The sequence below is a fragment of the Sylvia atricapilla genome, chromosome 12, assembly GCF_009819655.1.
Source record: "Sylvia atricapilla isolate bSylAtr1 chromosome 12, bSylAtr1.pri, whole genome shotgun sequence".
Taxonomy (NCBI): domain Eukaryota; kingdom Metazoa; phylum Chordata; class Aves; order Passeriformes; family Sylviidae; genus Sylvia; species Sylvia atricapilla.
Genome location: NC_089151.1, coordinates 20,116,620 through 20,137,793, shown reverse-complemented (window position 1 = coordinate 20,137,793; position 21,174 = coordinate 20,116,620). Strand labels below are relative to the sequence as shown.

Sequence of the window (21,174 nt, the reverse complement as noted above, 5' to 3'; positions counted from 1 at the left end):
AAGTTGGTGGCAGGTGACAGAGTCACAAGTGGCTAATACAACTGTTTGCTAGATCCCATTGGTATCCTTATAGATCATATTAATGTACTTACTAGTTTAAATTGAATTGCTGAATTAATTTTTAAGCATTAGTTTAATGACTATGTTGCGAAATATCAAAGAAAACCATCAGGCACTCTGGTGCTCAGTGTCTGTTCCACCCTGCTCCAGGGTTGTGGCAGTGATAGCAGCACTGCTGCCAGCACTTACTGACTGACCTGCTGATGCTGCAGGCCTCCAAGTGAAGGGCTTAATTTTCAAAAAACACTTCTCACGTTTTCTTTCAGAAGTTTAGAAAAAAAAAGCTAAATTTTCAGTGAGATTCAAAGCTTTTCATGTGCTCATTAGTAATTTGGATGTTTCCTATAAATGACTGTGTGTTGAAAGGGTTGTTTTGACTTAGTTGAATGTGCATTGCATGCTTTATTGGCAATGAAGGCACAGATCAGCATGCAGCTCCAGCCTGCATCAGTGACACTGCTCCAGGAGCCCTTTCCCTAGGAAGTAATGATTTTAAAATGGTACCACTTACGGATTCACTCTGGTACAATTTGGTTTCATTCTTTATGACTAATGGAGAATATTCTTACCATAACTGAAACCACCTATGTTGTGTTCCTGCAAGTTTATGAAAGATGGGAGTGGAAGCAGTGCTGAAAAAGTAAAAAAAAAATTAATGCTGTCCTCAATGAGGACTTGGAATTGCTTCAGTACCTTTCACAGTAAAGGCAGAAACTGTGGGAAAATTAACTTATATTTACATTGACAAGCAATATTATATTCTTTAAATTATGCATTTTATTACTCTGGTGTCCATAAAATGCTTAATTAATTCAATATTTTTAAATAACTGTGTTACTGGACTGTGCTGTTGTGATACTCTTTTTCCATTTGACTAACAGTATCCTTTTGAAAACACATCTTCACATTTTTTCCTAGTGGCATGATAAATTTTTGTGGCTGTCATTCATTGACATGAGAATCTCAGTGAGGTTTTTTAAGATGCTTCTTTGAGTCCTCATTTTGAGGTGGGGTAGAGAAGTTTTCGAATGTTGACCCTTAAGACTTAATGAAGTTACCACTCAAAATATGGGTTTATAACATCATGGTTTTGCTGAGGGATGAAGCAGTCCTGGCTTGTATTCCTTTATGTTGACAGTGTAATTTTATCTATTAAAAGGAAAAAAAAAAAGGAAAGAAAGGATTGTTATCCCCCAGGAGCCACTAGGAATGAATGTCGTGGGCTGCTCCTGGGTGTTGCTGCTCCTGTGATTGATAACTTTTGTTTTGTGATACCAATGGTGGATAAATATGTTAATAATGTGACTCTTGACTCCACAATTTCTCTTTTTCAGTCCATTCCAAAATCTAGCTCTGCTACCTTAAGCTGTTCTCACATTTGATTTTCCTGAGTCTGGTATGTGTTCACTTCTCTACTTTTATTCTTAATTGCTGGAGGCAGTCCTCCCACTTACACTGTTCAGTTTGTGTGGAAGTGGTAAGAAATTCAAATGATGCCCTGCTGAGAATAGGATGGAAGCTGAAGGAGTGGGGGAGAGAAGTAGAACAAACTGATGGTATTTACTAGAACTGTCTGTGCAAACCAGTGTGAAACAACCCAGATTGATGAGGTTATCTATCAAGCACATTGATAAGGTATCTATGTAAAAAAATTAACATATTGTGTCATAACACCTAATGTGATGGTTCAAGGATTAGTCCTCTTTCTTAATTTTGCTTTTGTTGTCAAGTTGTCCTGTAATTCATTATGTCTGAAATACGATTTGGAAAGTAATTTTGTGAAGTACTTGTAGCAATTTCTTTTCTGTTAGCATCCTAGGCTGGTTAATTCTCTGATCAGTCAAGTCATACCAGTGTAGTTGGCCTTGTTTGGAAAGACTTGCTTCTATCTTGGTGTGTTATAAATATATGGGGGTGTGGGTCCATGGGAATTCCCTGTTCCTCCTCAGTGTCAGTGAGATGTTCCCTAAGGGCCGGGGGTTCCCTCTGTGCAGGGTGAGCACAGACCCAGCTCAGCAGTGCCCAGCACTCCCTCCTGCTCCTGGGGTGATTTCTGGGACTGAAATCCCTATTTTTGGGGTGGGCAGAGATGAGCTCAGAGTAGCTGGTGAAAACCCAGACGTGTTTGTTCCTCTTGGCAGCTCCAAAAGGACCTGGCCATGTCAGGCTGCAACCTCCAGCCTTGGGATGCATCCTGGAAACTTCTTGTTTTTCAGCACTTTGAGACAGAAGAGCCTTTTTTCATTCCTCTGGGAGCTGTTCTGTATCAAAGTGTTTTTGTGGGAGAATTGGCTCATGGAAAAACATTTGCCCCAGCAACTGTACAGAACAGGTAGAATTGGTAAAAATATGAAAGAGGGTTATGGGTAATGGTCATTAATTAAAAGGGGAGATGTTGAGCACTGCCATTGTGGTCTAGATGGGTGTCTGGTTCAGTAGGCCACTTTTAATTGGCTTTGTTTAACGAATGTTACAGGATCAATGGCAAAGAAATAACATATTTTGTAATTGCTAAAACCCAAACAGGTCTAAGCCAAGTTCTCATAAGTAGATGGTGTCAGATGAGATTTGTTTTGTAACAAACTCCTGTAATTTGTAAGACTTTAACTTCATGTCCGTAGCCTCTCGAGTATGAATAATTGCTGGAAGTTAATGCTCTGCATTACAAACTGCCCTGAAGTGCAGATCTGTTGTATTTTAAGGTCTATAGATAAACCTTCCAACAAATTAAGCTGTTACATTGCAGTGGAGTACTGACAGTAGTATTTAATATCTTTTCCAGAGCAAGCTTTAAACGTATATTGTACAAATACATTGTTTCTAATGCTCTTAAAAGTAATGTTAAATTGTCCTCAACAAGAAACATATGGCTATAAATTCTGACATGCTCCATGCACTGTCCTGACTGTCGGAAGCAGAGTGTGCAGTGTGGAGGATATTTAATTTAAAAAATTGGGATAAGGGTCGTGAATTGTATGCTAGAAATAGAAAATAAGATTAGAGGTTATGTTTCAGGCATGGAGCTGTCTCTGGGGAGGGAACAGAACAAGGTTACTTCAAGGTTTGGAGCCTGGCTGGGGGATGGGAGAAGGGAGGAAATCCAGCAGTGGCTAAAAATGGTGCCTGGGGGAGTTTGTAGTAATCCACACAATGGGAATGGCCAGGCTGAGGAATTGCCCTGGTGCTGAGCGTTGTGCATTGTAGCCTTCCCCTTGCTGCTGCCAGCTTAGTCATGGGCAGTGCTTGGTACCAGAGGGGGGGTCCTGGCGCCAGCACAAACTGCCTGGTGCTGAAAATGTCCCTTTCTCTGAACCTGACTCTGGGCAAAAGGGGTTTGGAAGGGGCCTGGCCAAAGCCAGGGTAGATGCATCAGCTGGGATTGAGACATTGCTTAAATGTATTTGGCATCTTTGCAATGTCTCACGGCTGGCAGAACTTTACTGTGTCACTGTTAGTGCAGCAGAAAAGCCCTTTGTCAATAAAAGTTGCTGGGGAGGATTGTCAGTATGGCCAAGTCACCTAAATATCATTTAACTGAAGTCTTCCATGTTGCTAATAAATTTTAAGTATAATTGAGACGTCAGAAGATGCCACTTAAAATTTTAAATGTTTCTCTCCTGTCTTAGTTTGTGAACCAAATCCAGCTGTGTTAAGGAGTTTGGAGAGGTGCCGCAGCATGTACTTGGTTAGGTGTGGGCTTAGGATCTTCCACTTGTGTGTGTGCCACTGCTGGGACTTGGTGCTTCATGGGGAACACACCTGAGGTTTCAGAAAGATCTAACAAATAATGGAAGTTTAGGTCTCCGTGTTTGCCTCTGGATGTTGTGTTTGTACTGAATAGATCAATCCCATTGTGTTAATCTGTTTTATGGATTAAAACATTACATTTGTTTCTCTTTCAAAATGCATTATACCAGCATAAATATCCCATTGTATCCTCTGCTGCACAAAAGAGTTCTTGCACAACTCAGTGCAGAAATAGTTGGCACATAACCTGGTGACAAATCATGCCCGTGATTGAGGGCTTAGTTGTTTATATAAAACTATCAGTACTTTTAATTGCAGGACATGGTAAAGTGGTGTGACTGTGTTTTATATCTTGTAGATTAGCACTGATAATTATTTACCCGATGATGATTTTATTGGGTAGTATTTGAGAGCTCTTTGGTGAATAATTTTCAACCTAAGAACAAGGCAGTTTTTTTGAAGGGGAAAAATCCCATTCCATCAGGCATAGGCCATCAGTATTTGCGTGCACATCAGCCTGACTGCTGTGTGCCTTTCCCTGCTCTATGGTTAATGCAGCAGCTTAGGGCTGGGAGGGAGGAGAGCGCCCACAGAATTCTGTGTATGCATTTGTTAGCAAAGAGCTCTTCTGGGAAGTTATTTATACTCCTTCGTAGCATCTACACCAGATTTGTTTTCCAAATGTGTAGATTTATTTGTATTGAAAGAAACTAAACTTCATTTTTAAAAAATGTTAGCTCTGTTTTGAAAGAAGCAGCGAAACAATTGTTAAAATATTAAAATACTTGCCTTTTTTTTTAGTAAAAGGAAAATAACTTTAATCAAGCTAGTCTTTGTAGGGAAAGCATAAAAAATATAAACCCCAGATAACTAATTGCTTTTGAAGAGAGAAATTTCTTACAGCTTTCTCTGTAAGGAGTGGATGGAGGAGACCCAAGGTTGCTGCAGAGTTCCTCAGCCTGCAGCTTTTGGGTGTTGACCTGTGGCTTATTTTGGCATTTAGGTTGTGTGGATGAAAGGCAACAAATGATTGTGTGGACTGAAATAGCGGGTGGGATTAGTGGAGCAGCTCATGGAGGGCTCTGGAATCTGGGTCTGGGCGATGGGCACTGCTGCCATCGTGGCCGTGGCTGGGACACTGTGGGCAGGAGGGGACGGTCCCGTTGTCCCCAGTGCTCTGTCTCAACCTGCTGGTAGCTCTGGCAGGAGATTGAGCAGCTTGGGGAAGGATTTTTTCAGTTGTCTGCTGTGTAAAGCAGGCAAAACAACTAGAGAAACACCAAGCTGTGGGTGGTGTTGGAGGGGGAAATGTTACAGGTGGCAAGTTTGGGCTCTGTCTTTTCCTTTGAATTTGTATTAGAGATTTATAAAGTGGAATGATGCTATATTTGATCTTCTAACTAATCCTATTTTGGCCCTGGCTGTGCAAGATGAGTTGGGGCTATTTTAAAAATCACATCTATATTTAATTAAGCTTTTAAAATTCTGGCCTTAATGAGGAGGTGAATTCTGTGCCCAGGACACACAAGCAGCTTTTTTGATCAGAAAAAATGAGGAAGGGTTATGAAGTATGCATGCTCCTGCTTCTACTTTGATAATCTTTGTGATCTCAAATTACTTGTCACCACTGTTCCTTCATCAGCTACAGAGATTAGTTCTACATAAGATAATATATTACAAACCATAGATGTGTTAGAAATAAAGCATTTTGACAGTTCCAAAAGTCTCCTGTTACAGAGGTCTAGTTCAAGAAAAATTTTTAGAATTAAAGTGAAAACTGCAGCTACTCCTATTTGTGGAATTGCTATTTACAGTAGCATAATGCTTTATAGTATTATGTACACACTGATGTTTGGTTTTGTTATGGGAGGGAGACTGTAATTCACACTGGATTGCTCTGGTTTATTCATATCCTGTGACAGTGAATCAGATACTGCTGTCTGTATACAGACTGAATTGCCAGCCAGCTTTGGGCCCAAATATGGTAAACATAATTATGTTCATTTGCTGTAAAAATACATTTTCCTTAGTTTAACATTTTCATGATTACAGTTTTCTGGTAATTCCATAATTTTCAACATGAGAGGGATATGAAAGGCGTAATCATCGTGTCCCTCTCTTCAGTGTAGAATATAGTTTGTTTTCCTGGGCAAACCTCCAGCTGTTCAGTGATGAATCTACTGCTGCTCAAATACAGTGAAGCCCATAAAGCATTTGGAAAGGCTGTTCCTGGGACAGGAGCTGTGCTGTGGAGACACAATCTCTGTGTGCACAGACAGCAAAAGCCCCGTGGCTGCAACTGTGCTGTGGCACTGAGGGGATGTGCTGATGTCAGTTTTTCTGATATGGACTCCTGTTTCCTATTTTTGGAAATGAAATTGATATCATTTGAGAATACATAATGCTTCTCAAGTAGGAGACCTTCAATGAATGAGTTGGGAGAGCATTAAGATAAAGCTCCTACTCTGTACAGAAGTGAATAAATATTACTAAGTATTGGATTAGATTTTAATTTCGGTCACAAAGGAGAGGTTATGGTAATAGTTATTAAATGAAAAAGAGGATAGTGTCCATGTGGAAATACATGCTAGTAGTCACCACTTCATTTATACAAAGGGGTTAGGATTACTACATTGAATGCAGCTAAGAAAGTGCATTTGCTGGGTTTTTTCCTTGTTTTGATGTAGTCTGGTATCGAGAATGCTGTAGATGAATTTTGTGGCAAGTGCTGAGAATTCAGGAGCAGCATAGTAATTTGGGTGAGGAAAGATTGTTGGTGTTGAGTTACTCCAAATGTTTTGAAAGCTTTCATCATCCTTGCTGCAAACAGGCAAAAAAAATCGCATACAGGCTTTACAGGATTTGCTGTACATAATCTGTCTCATGTTTCTAGTAGTCAGAACTTCCTTCTTAGAACAGCTTTAAATGTATAGATGAACTATAATTTTCTCTGCCTTGAAATACTACTTTTATCTAACAGTACTAAAATAATTAAAATGCCTACTGAAGTTACTCTGAGTTTGGGTTTTTCAAAGTTGAATAGCATCACACACTCTTAAAACAGTTTGGCTTAGGGATATTTATTGCAGTGGGAAAATTCAAATCTGTGTGTTTTGGGAAGTGCAAGTCCTGGGGCATTTCTGAAATGTGGTATCTGTGTTTGCAGGAGCAGCAGAAGGCTGCAGGTCAGGAAGGGAACAGCTGAGCTGGGATGAGGAAATGTTTCTGTTTGCAGAGGAGTTGTAAACAGTGTGTCCTTGTGGCACTTCTGTGGCTGTGACTGTTCCCCTGCTTTCAGTGGTCACTGGGCTGGAGAGAGTGACAGAGTAAAAGTAGCTGATTTGGCCTTCAAAACTGATCCAGCTCAACCTCCTTTATCCCCTTGGAGGTGAAAATGGATACCTAGGGAAAGGCAAGAGCAGGGTGAATTTGTGGGCAATACTGATTTAAAACTGTTCTCAGCAACTTGCTGCATCTGTGATTTCCTGGGCCTGTGGGCAGACTGGTCAGTAAGCCAAGAGGGCCCCTCTGTAAGGCAGGGTGATAAGAGACCAGAACTGCGCAATAAATTTGAAGTGTGGGTAAACCATGGATGTATGCAGTGGTGTAAGTATTTGTCTGGCTTTCCCAACATGCCTGTTCCCTTCCAGATCTATTATTCTGGCTCTGCCATTCAGCATCAGGCTGATGTTCAGCAAGACCAGTCAGTTGTAGGTAGCACTGAAATCTCCTTCCTCAGTGGTAATGATCAGACCAGAGTCCATCATTCTGTGTATGAGGTTAGGATTGATAAATTCATCCCTAATTAATCTAGTGGTTTTAGTCCCTTAGTCCTGTATATATAAAATGTGTTAGAGCACGCAGTATGTCATGCCTGAATGGTGTGGTATTGACCTGGGCTCTTATTCCCACTTGTCTTTCCAAGTCTTGTTTTAAGGTGTGATTTGTTCAGGACAATGAAAGCTTTCTCAGAAGCCTAACTGTTGAAAGAAGATGGTGTTGAAGGATGTCTTCCATTGACTTCTCTATGTACTTTGTCAAAGAGTGGGAGTTATTCCTATTTTTCTGGGTGTGGAAGCTTTTTCTGCAGTGTTTGAGCCCATGGACAAATCATTTTAAGCTGATGAGAATAAAGCTCTGCGTGGAGCTTTCTGCCTGGTTTCTTGATCTGCACTGACTCAGCAGTACCTAAGCTCTTCAAAGTGATTTCCTAAACCTCTTTAACAAATTTTAGTAGAAATTTTTAGCATGGATCTTAAATTGTGTATTGAAAACTTCTCTTCCCAGTTAAGTATGACATTTGCTTATGCTGGAAAGCTGCAGTTGATGGTGTAACAAGGAGTTTAACTCTTACCTGGCTGTGTGGGTGACACCACTGACTGCACCTGGAGCTAAACATGTGTCTAAGTTCATTACTAAAGTGAGGCCAGAGATTGAAGATGTCTACTGTATTATAGGATGATTTAGTGTTGGACTTTTAAATTGTATTTTCATTGTATTGTGTTCGTCCCCCGGTTTTCTGCAGGAACTTGGGAAATGGGGATTTTTGGAGTTTTTAGTACACAAATGAGAGACAGTTAAATTTGTTTTATTAATGCTTGTTTTTTCAGTTAAGTTTTAAAAAGAAAACACCATCCCAGACTCTGTGTTTACATTTTTACTTCTGAATACAGTCATCAGGAGTGACAGGGTGAAGAACAATTGCCACATGGGTGGCAGTTCTGCTCAGAAGGACTTAGAGTGTGATGTGCTGCAAAGACAGAATTGGGAATTGTCTCAGGTGGCCATGACTGGACCATGGTGCATAAGCCTGACCAAGTAATATTCCTGTTCCACATATGCTTAATTGAACATTTCTCTGTCTCAGCTTTTCCTGCCTGACTTCCCTTCTGCAGGAAGTGAAATCTGTAGCATTTCAAAGATCATTTACAGGAACATGTTAACCTAATCTCAGGATTTTCTAGAAGCTGTCAGCTCACTGTCCCTGGGTTGAAGCCCTGGCCTGCAGTTTTTCCCGCTGTTTGGAAGGGAAGTGTATTTTTCCCATGGATGGCTGTCCATGTGCACAGGTGTCTCTTCCCGAGCAGTCCTGTAGGATGAAAGAATTCTGTAGGTGAGTTGTCCTGGGAGGCAGAGCTGTGTGTTTTCTGCAGAAATTTGTGTTGCTTGTGCTTGCTCTCAGTCTGGTCCCATGAGCTTTTTCCTGATCCTGCTGCGGGAGCTTTTTCCTCAGCACTGCTGCGGGAGCGTTCCTGTGGCTGGTGGGGAGTGCACCCTTTTGGGAGACCAGAGGTGGGGCCTTGAGTCTCCCCTGGCTGACAGTCACGTGTGGGGATTTCTCTTGCTGTGTCCAGGGGCTTTGTTAGGCTGCTCTCTCAAAAGAATGGGCATTATTTTCTTTCTCTTTTCAAAGGGGAACTGGTCCTGCTTTCAAAATAGATAACGTAAGCACCTATTGCCAAGGGAGGATTGAAACAGTGATCCTGATCTGACACAGGCGTCTATTTTTGACATTGGCAGAGGCACACAACGCTGAAAGAAGCTCTGGTTTAACACATTCCTTTCACCAGCTTTTCCTTTTGCTGTCATATCTTATTGCTGAGACTTGAGTTAGTGCTATTTGGAGTGTTACGTATTTAACTTCAAACAAAATGCAAGAAGTCTCTTGATGGACTGTAGGCTCTGCCTTGGAAAAATCCAGTTCACTGTGCTGACAAGGCTGAATCTGACTGAGGGACACCTACATTCCAAATTTCTCTTTTAGGGAGTGTAGTTACGTGGCTTATAGGGTTTTCTTCTGAAGGGCTAAGAGTTGCAAGTGAGGTGGTGTAATGCTGAGCAGGCAGGACCCTCACTGCCTGCTGAAGTCACCAAATGCCCCAAGTTTGGTGTTCTTCTGCCTTTTCCAGTTCCCTCTGTTTCTGAGTGGTTTTCATGATGGTCTTTGGTTATTTGGGTTTTTTGGGCAGAGCACAGGCATAGTTTTGTCTTTGCTTGTTGTTTCAGGTACCTAACAGACGTGTGCCTCTACAGGATTTTTCAGTACAAATGCAAAAGGCACAAATCAGCACAAATAATTTACTGTTGTTGCTCTAAGGAGTGTCATTTTGAGTGGAAGAAAACTCCAGACAAAAGCATAATAAATTAGTTCAGAGACTGTCTATAAATACTAGGTAGATACATCATCAGTGAAACTGGTCTTTTGAATTAATAAAACCAGGTTGATGGTTTAACAGATCTCACTGCTTTGGTTGGTAATTGCTTCACTGGTAACTGAGAGCAGGTTCCAAATTCATAAATGACTCTGTTGAAATTTGAGGTGCTGGGTTTGATTGTGGTTGAGCAGTGCTAACTGCACAGGCCCTGTGGAGCGTGTTGTGGGAGCTCTGGTCCCCAGCTGGGGCAGGGGGACAGGGGACAGGTCAGTGTGGCTGCTGGCACCCATCTGCCCCCAGAGAGCCAGGAGGGTGGGCTCTGTTGGGCTGCTGCTGGGAACGGGACACCCTGGGAGAAGACTATCCAACAGGAGCTTCATGGATTCACTAAGGATTCCCTTGACTACTTTTTTGTTTTGGTTAGGTTTTTTTCCTCCAACTGTTCTGGGCAAGCAGCCAAAAAGGAATCCCAATGAGCAATTCATGAGCTAACAAGAACTAAAATGATTTTGGTATAATGGTCTATTTCTGACTTTCCTCTATCCTCCTCTAATAGGAGATTTTTACAACTTGGGTGATAAAAAACCCCCAAACTAAAAGACCCATCCAGGAGGGGCCTGGCTCTCCCGGAGGCAGCTGCCCACTCCATTAAAAAGCCTTGGAAAACAATGCTGGTTTTCCTTCCTGGACCTGTAGCTCCAGACCAGAAGCAGTCAGGGTTTGGTGAGGAGAGTCCTCTCCCTGCTGGCATTCCCAGGCTGCTGGGGCTGTGCCTCCATCCTGCCAGCTGTGGGAATGAGTCTGGAAAAATCCTAAGCCTCATTTGCCCTGCTTGTGAAGATAATCAATACTTGTCAACCCCTATAAAAGCATTTGCATGCTTTAAGTATTTATGATGTGTTGGTAAGAATTTCCAGGTGCAGAATAACGTGGCTGATGTCAGAGATGGATGTGTATTTTCTGCCAGTCAGCATTACTTGAAGGTGGCTCTTCTTGTTGACTGAGAAGTTTAATTTTTCAGCTTTTGTAGTATTCTGGAAAGTTTTATGTTCAAAGCAGTGTTTGAAAATGAAAACAAGTTTTAAAAGCCCACACACATTTCATGGGTGGATTGAATATATCAGGTGCCATTCCTGTGGCAATTTTAATAGATGTGGTGCATTGATGAGAGTAGTGGAGAAGTTGTAGTCAAAGTTAGAATTTAATTTATCAGGTTGAGATTTGTTGCTGAAATTAGAATTGTTCTTTATATTGAATCCCTGGTCTGTGGATTCCAGTTTCTAGTATTTTTGAATGGAGATGTTTTGTAGATGTAGTCCATCTTCAGTTTGGGAGAGTGTAAAATGAATGAACTCCCAGTTAGACATCACATTTTTGTCTTAAAATCCCTCCCCAAAAGTAGTTGGGGATACCTGACTGGTTTTTTTAACCTGTTTATTTATGAGGATCCTGAAGAGTTTCCATGGAGCAGTTTCCACTATCTTAGTGCACTTGTGTTGTTCCCTCCCCTCAGTGAGTGAAAGGAGGAGCAGGCAGGGCCCTGTTGCTCCTACTCAGCCCTGCCTGTTCCTGGGGATGCAGGCTGGGTGTGCCTCACCTGGAATCCTTCCCATTTCTCCTGGCTCAGTCATGCCTGTGCTTTCAAACCACGCTGCTGGGCTGGACCTTCCCTAGCCAGGGCTCTGTGTCCTGCCTTCTGAGCCCTGGCTGCCGTCCCTGCTCTCCTGTCCTGTGCTCAGGTGAGCTGAGCATCCCCCAGCTGTGGTGGGGACAGGGGGACACTGGCCAGTCCTCAGGAGTGCTGGACACCCCTCCCTTGACTCCTGCTCCCAGTTTGCTGTGCAGGGGTTGAGGACCATTTAGAATATCTTTGGTTTAAGGTATTCCCCTCTGGACATTGTACACGTTAGTGGCAGGAAACCGAGGGTGGAATGACACCTTTCCTTGTGGGGTAACTTTCAGATTTGTATCACTAAATGCCAGAGGGACTTCTGTGTGTTTTTGACAGGAGGCCCTTGGCTCTGGCAGCTTCCTGGCCTTTTGGCCTCGCAGTGGATTTGTTTGTTCAGGCTTTTCCCGGGTAAGCAATCTGGCTGCTCTGGGTTGTGTCTTTTGGAGTTAGCTTTTTTTTGAACGTTAATTGAATTTAGTTTGTTTTACAGAAATGGTGGGTGCGGTGTTAAGTTCATCCTGAGATTTGGAGTCTGTGTCAAATAAAATTAAAACCAGCATGAAATAGCACGAAGTGTTACATTTTAAAAAATTAGCTCAGGTGTTTTGGGCTATCTTACTCTTCTGTGTTTTATTGCATATTCACTGGAAGGACAACAGAATCCATACAGAACACCATTTGGAGGCAAACTTTTGCCAGTTTTTAAAGCTGAGGCCAGAACCTTTTTTAAAGCACTGTTTTCTCTGCTCAGTTTCCTGTGTTGATTCAAGGAAAAAGTTACCTTCTCTTCTAGCAGGGTAATCCCAAACAGGACAGGCGGGGCATTAGACCACTCATGCTGGTCCAAAACAAACTGGGGGTACCAAATTCCATTTGTCTGAAAATCTTCCCTGTTTATTCACATCTTCTGCAACTGGTGAAGTTGGGAAGAAGCATTTTTCTGGGAAGTATCTAAGCAAAAACATTTGGATGCTGCATTTGTAAAAAGTAGCACTCAATTTGCATTTGCACTCATTTTCCTGCAATTTCTGTTTCCTCTATGCAAATGTGGCCGTTTCTAGAGCAGCTTGTGCAGCTGGCTGATTCTCTGGAAGTTCAAACAGTCCAAACTACTAGCAGTTCTTTAACTTCAGCATTAACTCCTTGAAGTGAACATGTCAACAGTGTGCTGAGCATTCCCAGTAGTGTTTTGCCATTTTGAGCAGGGTAGTATTCAATGTTGAACTAAGTTTATCCTATATATTCGTTCTATTACAGTCTTCAGTAGCGCCTGAACAGCAGTGTTTTGGTTTTGATTCATAAAGGAAGGACTAAAATACCTGTTCTTGTGGTGTGGTAACTTTTTAATATTTCTTCACTTGGTTTCTCTGAGTATTTCTGTTTTCCACAAAATGCAGTATAAGCTTAAGGTTTATATTTTGGGTGATAACATGCTCTTCTTGTATCCCTAGAAGAAAACACCTTGGTTACTTTTTTCCCCCCTAAGGTGGCAAGAGGTAGATGGGCCTAAAGTCCCTCCAGTCCAGTTCAGTGTGGAGCTCTCACATTTAGTCCACGCACCAAAAGCAGTGGGGAGGGGAAGAGAGCGTGGGAACCTGCTGTGCTTCACTTCTGCAGGAAAAGATGCAAAAGGAGGAATGTTTATTTTGTGTGTAGCATGTCAGAGAGCTCATTATGGAGTTTCAGACACATGGCTGGTGTTGAGGCGTGCAGCTTTCCTCTCTTTGAATAAATATCAACTGAAGATACAAGCTGTCCTCTTTAGGCTTCTGTGTAGGTTTTATTACAGGGGAATTTTGAAGCTGAAGAATTGAGTAAGTACCTGCAAGTTTGACTACAAAATTGTCTGGAAGTAAAACACAATGATTTGTCATTTTTGTTTGTAACTGTAGAAAATATGAAGCCGCCTTTTTTTGTTTGCTTTTCTATTCATTGCATTTATGTTCTTTTAGGATACAGCAGGTTTATGTATTGGTGAAATATCTGACCACTCCAAATGATGAGTTCAGTGTGTTTGATCCTGTAAGGCTCTGTGTGTAATCACAAGCACTGAGCTGAGGTGCATCTCTGATAATCCTGGCTAATTCAGTGCCCTAGAGCTTGAAAACCCTCCTCTTTAGTTTCTTCTTTCATGATCATTTTTAAGTTCCTCTGCAATGAGAAATTTCGTGTCTACTTAGGAAAAACAATCGCTAATTTACTTGTATGTTGCATTTAAATTAACCAACTCTCTTGTTCCATCTACATTGATATGCAATCAAGGAAACCAATTTAATCATGCTCTCCACTGTAAGGCACCGTAGGTTGTAAAACAAGGAGAAAATTACTTTCAGCTATGCATGTGACATCAAGACTTCCTAGAAAATTATGGTTTTAGTGAGTTTCATGCATTTTGACACATTCAGTGTGAATACTGAGAGAAGTACAAAGTAGTTAGGGAGGTAAGTAGTCAGTTTGGAGTACTTCAAGGATGCTGAAATGCATATGGGAGTTTCTTTGAGTTTTAGGTTTTAAAAAGTGGGAATATGAAAGAATATTTAGATATGATAGAATATCTAGATCTCCAGAGCAGAACCATCTGCAGCAATGACTTACTGAAAAACTTGTGTCCTATTGTTTTAGTGGCAGGGAGACTTACACAGCTCTGGGTGTTTTGTCCTGTTGTGTCTTGCTGCCTTCTTTATCTGTGGGATGCTTGTATCCTACATATGTGCCAAAATGGGAATGAATGAATATTGTGTGTGTTCAGACAGATGGAAATAAGAAATTTTGACTGAAAATTAAATCTTTGTTCCCCAACCATTTTGACAATACTACTACAGATTTCATTACTCAAATATAATAGCTAAAGGAACAGTTTGTTGTTTAATGAAAGGGTTCCCAGATTATTTTTCTAAGTGCCTGCTACATTGCAGTTGCTGCAGTAAGGAAAAGGATGTCCTTGTTTGATAGAATCAAGTGGGGTGCGTGTAGGAGAGGGAGAGAGTGGCCTGAAGTGTGACTGGAGCTAGGACTGGGCAAACTGATGGAAGGAATTGTATCCTTCTGATAGTGTCCTGACACCGTTTGATCAGTGTCTGGTGTTGGACACCTCGTGCTCCATCTTGGTCCTTTCCCACTGCTCAGCTCTGCTCACCTTGCTGCAGATGCCTTCAAGGAGCCCTTGGCTCTGCACCAGAGTTTGCCAGTAGGAGCAAGCAGTACAGAAATTGTATTTCCTTCCAACTCTGATGTGTGCTCAGAGTGTTATTTAGATCAATCAGATTCTCAGGCAGTTGTGCCTCATATTCCACCTTGTGTATGGGAGATGGTGCCTGCCCATCACACTGGCATGGGACATGAATGTTGTATTTCTCAGCTAATGTCAGGTGGGATTAGGCAGATTTGTCTGTTGTACTAAAAAAAAATTAAGGACCTGTATCTGTTGACTTAGTAAACCATTACAATGAATGGGAGAGTTCTGCAATAAATTATGGTGCATGACAAAAAGTTTTAATTGATTTCATTCTTTAATTAATTTTAAAGGATGAGATTAGAAAATGTGATTAACTCTCCTTGAGCTCTGCAGTAATAACCTTTTGCTGTTCTTAACTGTGCAAGACTTGCCTGGGGATTAACCAGACTCTTAAGTTTGACAGTCTAGAATGAAAGAATTAACAAGAAAATATTCAACAGTGTTGAGTTTAGCAACAGGATGACACTGTCTTCCAACAGCTTTTTAAACTGTCAGTGCAGCTCTCTCCCTTTGGATCTTGGGTGTTGACAATATGTGCCCAGAAATGTGAACCAAGACACTGGAGGAGTTAAATTTTTAAACCTTCTCGTTGTTCGCTAATGTTTAAACTTTTTTTTTTTTTTTTTTTTTCCCCCTTCACAGGAAATGACCTAGAGGCCTTACAAATACATTTGTGCATTTTTGTTCTGAGTCTGCAATTGAGGGCAACGCAGTCTGGAAGCACCACTTCTTAATGTTACAAGGGAAACAACTACCTCAACAAACAGGGAAAGGGGAAGAAGGCTTGCAATAACAAACACTCTAGTTTTTAATAGCTTATACTTGCAAAGTCTTCTGTAAACAGTCCAGATTTTATTTTCCCCCTCCAATATTAAGAAGAGACACTACAAGTAAACTGAGTTGGCAGACTGGATCTGTCAAGACATTTGAAGATATTTGATCTGCTGACATAAGGATTTGCTTTTTCAAGGAAAGAGCCTCTGCACTGCTTTTATAATCGCTGTTGATCGGTGCTTTGCTCCACTTTTCCTGATACTACTAATGGGAGAATTGTATTAAGGTATTGCTTCTAAAACTATTATTTGCATCGATGAGATTAACTTTTGTAGATGTAACAGCAAGTGACAATGTTACGCTCATGAGGAACTTGTAGGCGGTCACATCTCTGCTCCAGTTGGCTTTTCTGCCTGTGGAGGGGATACCACACAAGAGACAGAGCATTATTGAGATACTTTGGGCTTTTTGAGTACAGTTTCTAACTGCAGCAGGGCTGCACCGAACACTGAAAACACGGAGTCAGCAAATCTGCTGCCGTTCCCACTGCTGATACGGATTATACAGACACTTGCCTTTCTGAAATGCCTTTTGTGAAACCTATGTACACAGCCCCACACTGTTACCGTACATAGATACTGGAGGAAGGAATTTGACGAGTGATTGTTAATTCAAGAACTCTCCGGACAAGCACTCACTTATGTATTGCTGCAGTGCACAAGAAAGCAAAATGGACTATAAGCGGCGCTTTTTGCTTGGCGGGTCCAAGCAGAAGGTGCAGCAACACCAGCAGTATCAAATGCCCGAGCTGGGCAGGACCCTGAGCGCCCCGCTGGCCTCGGCCAGCCCCAGCACCCCCCTGGTGTCCCCGGCTGCTGCGGGCGGCTGCTCCCACCCCGCCTCCCACACCACTCCCATCGCAGACATCCAGCAGGGAATCTCCAAATACCTGGATGCCCTCAACGTCTTTTGCCGGACGAGCACTTTCCTCACAGACCTTTTCAGCAGCGTGTTCAGGAACTCGCACTACTCTAAGGCAGCTATGCAACTGAAAGACGTGCAGGAACATGTCATGGAAGCGGCGAGCCGACTCACAGCAGCAATAAAACCAGAAATAGCAAAAATGCTGATGGAACTGAGTGCAGGAGCTGCGAACTTCAAAGATCAAAAAGAGTTCAGCCTACAGGACATTGAGGTAAGTTTGCCTTGGAGGATACTGTTTTTATGTGAATTTGTATCATTCCTTCTTAACTGGATTTCTCTTCAACATCCTTTCTACACCCAGACTTTTCTCCACCGTGCTGTGTATTTGTGGGTAATGCTGGTGGAAAAAGAAACTCTTCATTTCTTAAGTACTAAGAAAACATGAAGTCATTTCTGGGATCTGACCTCCATTTATGTTGAATTAAGTATTTAGTAGGTATTTCTGTAGCAGAAGCGACTAGACAAGTTTTAAACAATTTTCTGTTTTATGTTAGCCAATGGTTTTTACACTGTTACTCCATCCTATTCTAAATCAACCTACATATTCCTTGGTATTATCCATTCTGAGAGGAAACCCGAGCATGTGGGAGTAGCATGTTGTCATCAGTGTTACAGTAAAACGACATACTAGTTGACTAATAATAATTTATCACTCTTTTGAACATTTTTGTCTTTTTGAGCTGTTGTAAGAGAAAAATAACACACGGTATGAGAGATTATTGCTGCAAAAAGTTGTCATGACTTCCCCAAGAATCAGGATTCAGAGAGGATCCCCAACTTTCCACCATGCCTGCCTGGGAAGGTCTGGGTATCTCTCCTCTGGTAAATGTGTTACATAGCTGGCAGTGTTAAATGGTAATCACAGATAAATCCCTGGAGTTTTAAGTAGTTCCTTGTGTTTTGACATATTTCTTCATTTTGCAGCAGTCTTTGCAGAGTTATTCCTTCAGAACCACATCCTGAATGGAAAACTTACTTTTAAGTTCTCTTGGTTTTCATTTCCATTTCAGGTAACTTTGTAAGAGGAATGTTTGTGCCTGTCAGGCATTATCTGCTTTCTCCAACTGCAAAGATGGAGTTGTTAAGGAGGATGAAATTTGTCAGTCACAGCTCTCCCTGCATTGTGTACTACAGTTCTCAGTGTGGCATACTTGATATAGAATGAAGTGAGATGGGTTGTATATTTGCTATAAATGTCTTCTGTAGGCTGATACTTTTAAAAACAGTCCAGTAACATCACTCTTTAGCTAAAGCTATAGCAATGTATTTAAAATGTGAGTTTATGTAATTAATTGATCTTTATAATAGACATGCTGAAAGACTTCCCGAATTAAAAAAAGCAAAAAGCACTAGATGTCTTCTAGGGGATTTTGTGTGCTGGGAAACACTGTCTTTCCAAGTGTTGGAGCCACCTGTGGAAGTGCCTTTGTCACATGGACAGGCAGTGGTGGGTGCTGGTTCTGGCCTGCCCCTGATGCTGTGCAGGAGGGTTTGCTCAGCAGGAGCTGAGCAGCAGAAGCCAGCAGTGTTTGCCAGGGGTGGGTGCAGGTCCTGCCAGCCTAAAGGCACAGAAACCTGCTGTGGTCCCAGCTGTACCTGCCCTGGTTCAGGGCTCCTGTGCCCCTGCAGTGCTCCCTGCCTGCCCCAGCAGCTCCGTGCTGGGAACAAGTGTGTGGAGAATGCAGCAGAACACTGCTTCTGGGCTTTCCTCCTGCACCTCTTGGGCTGTCCCACCACTTCTCATCGTACTTTTCTGGTATCTTTTTTTAATTAAAACTGCATCTTGCACGTGGCTCTGAAAAATGTCTATATGCAAGATTTATGGGAACTTCTGTGTAATGAGACAAGTGTTGTGTTGTGCTTTGGTTTAAGCAGCAGCAGAATGCAGGGATTTGACAGGGACTCACGTGGTTGTTCTGTGGGTCAGTCAGGACTGTGGTGTTCTGTGGGGTAGATGAGTGGATTCTGCAGGCAGAGGGGTTGGCTGGTTGTGCCCAGGGAGCAGCAGCTGCTCACTGTTGAAATGGACCTTGGCAGAGGCCAGAACAGGAATATATTTGTTTGTTGGTGACTTGAAATCACAGGATATGAGTATACTGGGAGACCTGCTGAACTCAAAATAATCTTGAACAAATGAGTTTTCCAGTTGGGATGGAATTCAGTGGGGAAAGCTGAATGTTGCAATATTTAAATAGACTTTTTCAGCCTCAGGAGTGGAGCCCACTGGGCAGCAGTTCTGGAGAACTGTCCTCGGGCTTGTGGGAGTCGTGTGTTGGGTAAGAGTCAGTGTTGTGCAGTTGGAAATAATGAACCAATGCTGTTGCTGTTGTGCAAAGAGACAGTTACCATCTATTTAGCACAACCCTAACCTGCAAGAACCATGAACTGAGCACTGAACTCTTGACTGGTTATTATGGCCTTAAACACAGCAGTGCACATGCACAGCACTGCTGGTGCACTTGGAGAAACAGGGAGCAACTGGAGAGGCAGCAGAGGAGAGTAGCAGGAGTGGTCAGACATCCAGGAATAGGACATCAGAGGACAAAATGAAAAGATAGACTCTACAGAAGAGGAGGCTGAGAAGGAAAATGAAAATTGCTCAGGTATGTGAGAAGCAGCCAGAACATGTCAGTGTCTGTTCTTCATGTCCATGAAAGGTAGAGCAAGGAACTTAAATTTCAGAAGGAAAGATTCACATTAGATGCTGGGAAAATCCTTTGTAATGTTAGTGGAGCACTGATGTGGATTCCTACAAAGGGTAGGGAGCAGGGAGCAGAGCTTACAGAACAGGTTAAACCTGCATCTTGGCAAAACTGACCTGGGAGAAATTGCTCCTTGCTAGGGACAGAAGGGTGACCTGGTGAGATCCCCTCCATTGTGGGGCTTTTCTGGGCTTTGAAGACTGAGCTGTTGATGCTGAAATTTCTATTTAAAAAGCGGTTTGCTTTTTTTCCCCCTGGTGGATAGAGAAGTTAACATTTCATAAAACTGCCAGCAGGATTAAAAAACTCACAATGTAAGCAGAAAAACATAAAGGGCTTGCCTGACTTCATCAGAGTTTACTGAACATGGAAGTGATGGGGGAAGAGTGTGAGGCAGCATAATTGTTCCCCTGGAAAATACCAGGAGGGGAGTACAGGTGTATGTGAAGTTGCTTTGTCAGCTTCTCTAGTGGGTGTCTGAGAGAACTCACTGCTCTGAGAGAGGATTTGGAGATGATGAAACACCCGAGTGGCAGCTGCAGTACTCAGAATGGCTCTGCAGAGACTCTTGTTTGAGGGATGGAGGCTGGTGTTACAGAAGCAGTGGGGGGTGAGCTGTAATTCAGGCTGCAGTGGGGCAGAACCCCAAACTCATGAGAAGGACACGAGAATGAGGCTTGTATCTGTGAGCCCAGCTAAAGAAAATGCAGTTTTCCTGAACCTGCTTAAAATAGGCTGTAGTTTTTGGAAGGAATAAGTCCAAGCAGAGCAGGTTTGGCTTTTGGAATCAAGCAGAGAGCTGTGGCTTTTCTCAGGTGCCACACGTCTTTATCTACTGCAGTGGGCTCTGCCCCCCAGGGAAGGCAAGATCAAGAAAACTTAAGTTTTGGTGAACATACCTGTCTTGAATTTGGACTGAAAACTATTGTGCAACCTGGACTGTAGCATCACAGGATGAGGTTTTTAATTTATTTATGGTAACTTAGAACAAAGCTTGCTAGTTCAGAGCTGTCTGTTAGGCTGTGTAAGAAGGTGACTTCTCTTGATCAAAGTCTGGTGACAGATGGAGTTTCCCAAGGCTTCTTAATTTCAGAAATGCAAATGCTGTTTTTTATTTTCTTCTTTTTCTTTTCCCCTTTCAGACACCTTTGAATTCCTGGGTATTCTGTGCTTGTATGAGTGAGGAACAGCTTGGAAATCAGGGTAAATGAGAGGGTGTTTTCCATATCTCTTTGTCAGCTGGGGGAATGCAGTAACTCTGCACTTCTGTTAATACAAGCATTAAAGCAAATCCATAGGGAGGAGTAAAACTGGTAAAAGTAAGTATATTTCCCCATCTCTTCTGAAGCTTTGCAAAAGCCTCAGTACTGCAAAACATAAAGAATGACTTTTAGTTACACAGGGCTTGTGTATTGTCTTAGAAGTAGTAGTAATGAGAGGAATGTCCACGTTGCTTTCCTGTACAAAAGGGAAGCATGGATGGGCACCAGATATATTCTTGGATGTTCTGTTCTGTATTAAATGAAGATATTTTTTGGCTTTTATGTGTATAAAATAGCCTAAGATTTTTTGAACAAGAATCTTGTGAGACAAAAATGTCTGAGTAAATATTAAATGTTGGCTTTCCTCAGCAAACATTGTGAAGCCCAGCTTAACTATTTTTTAAATTATTCTTTGCTGGGATTTTCAGGGATTGGCTCCAGACTCTTCTGAGTTGAGGAACTGTTAGTAGCAAAAAAAAAAAAAATTGTCTCACATTTTATTTGCTGCTTTTTTATTTTTAAAATGCTTCACACTAAATTGTTTTTCTGCAAAATGATAGTGACCACTTCTGTAGCTGTCAAG

At 42.0% G+C, this 21,174-nt stretch overlaps 1 protein-coding gene across 2 annotated transcripts in view; it reads left to right on the top strand.

The window, feature by feature from the left end:
• Window positions 1-21,174, top strand: part of GARRE1 (granule associated Rac and RHOG effector 1) — a 59,208-nt gene that overhangs the window by 12,341 nt on the left and 25,693 nt on the right. For both annotated transcript variants that reach the window (XM_066327985.1, XM_066327986.1), the window contains exon 2: window positions 15,512-16,838. In XM_066327985.1, coding sequence (XP_066184082.1) covers window positions 16,344-16,838 — 495 coding nt within the window. In that variant the 5' untranslated portion in view covers window positions 15,512-16,343. The remainder of the gene's footprint in view (window positions 1-15,511; window positions 16,839-21,174) is intronic.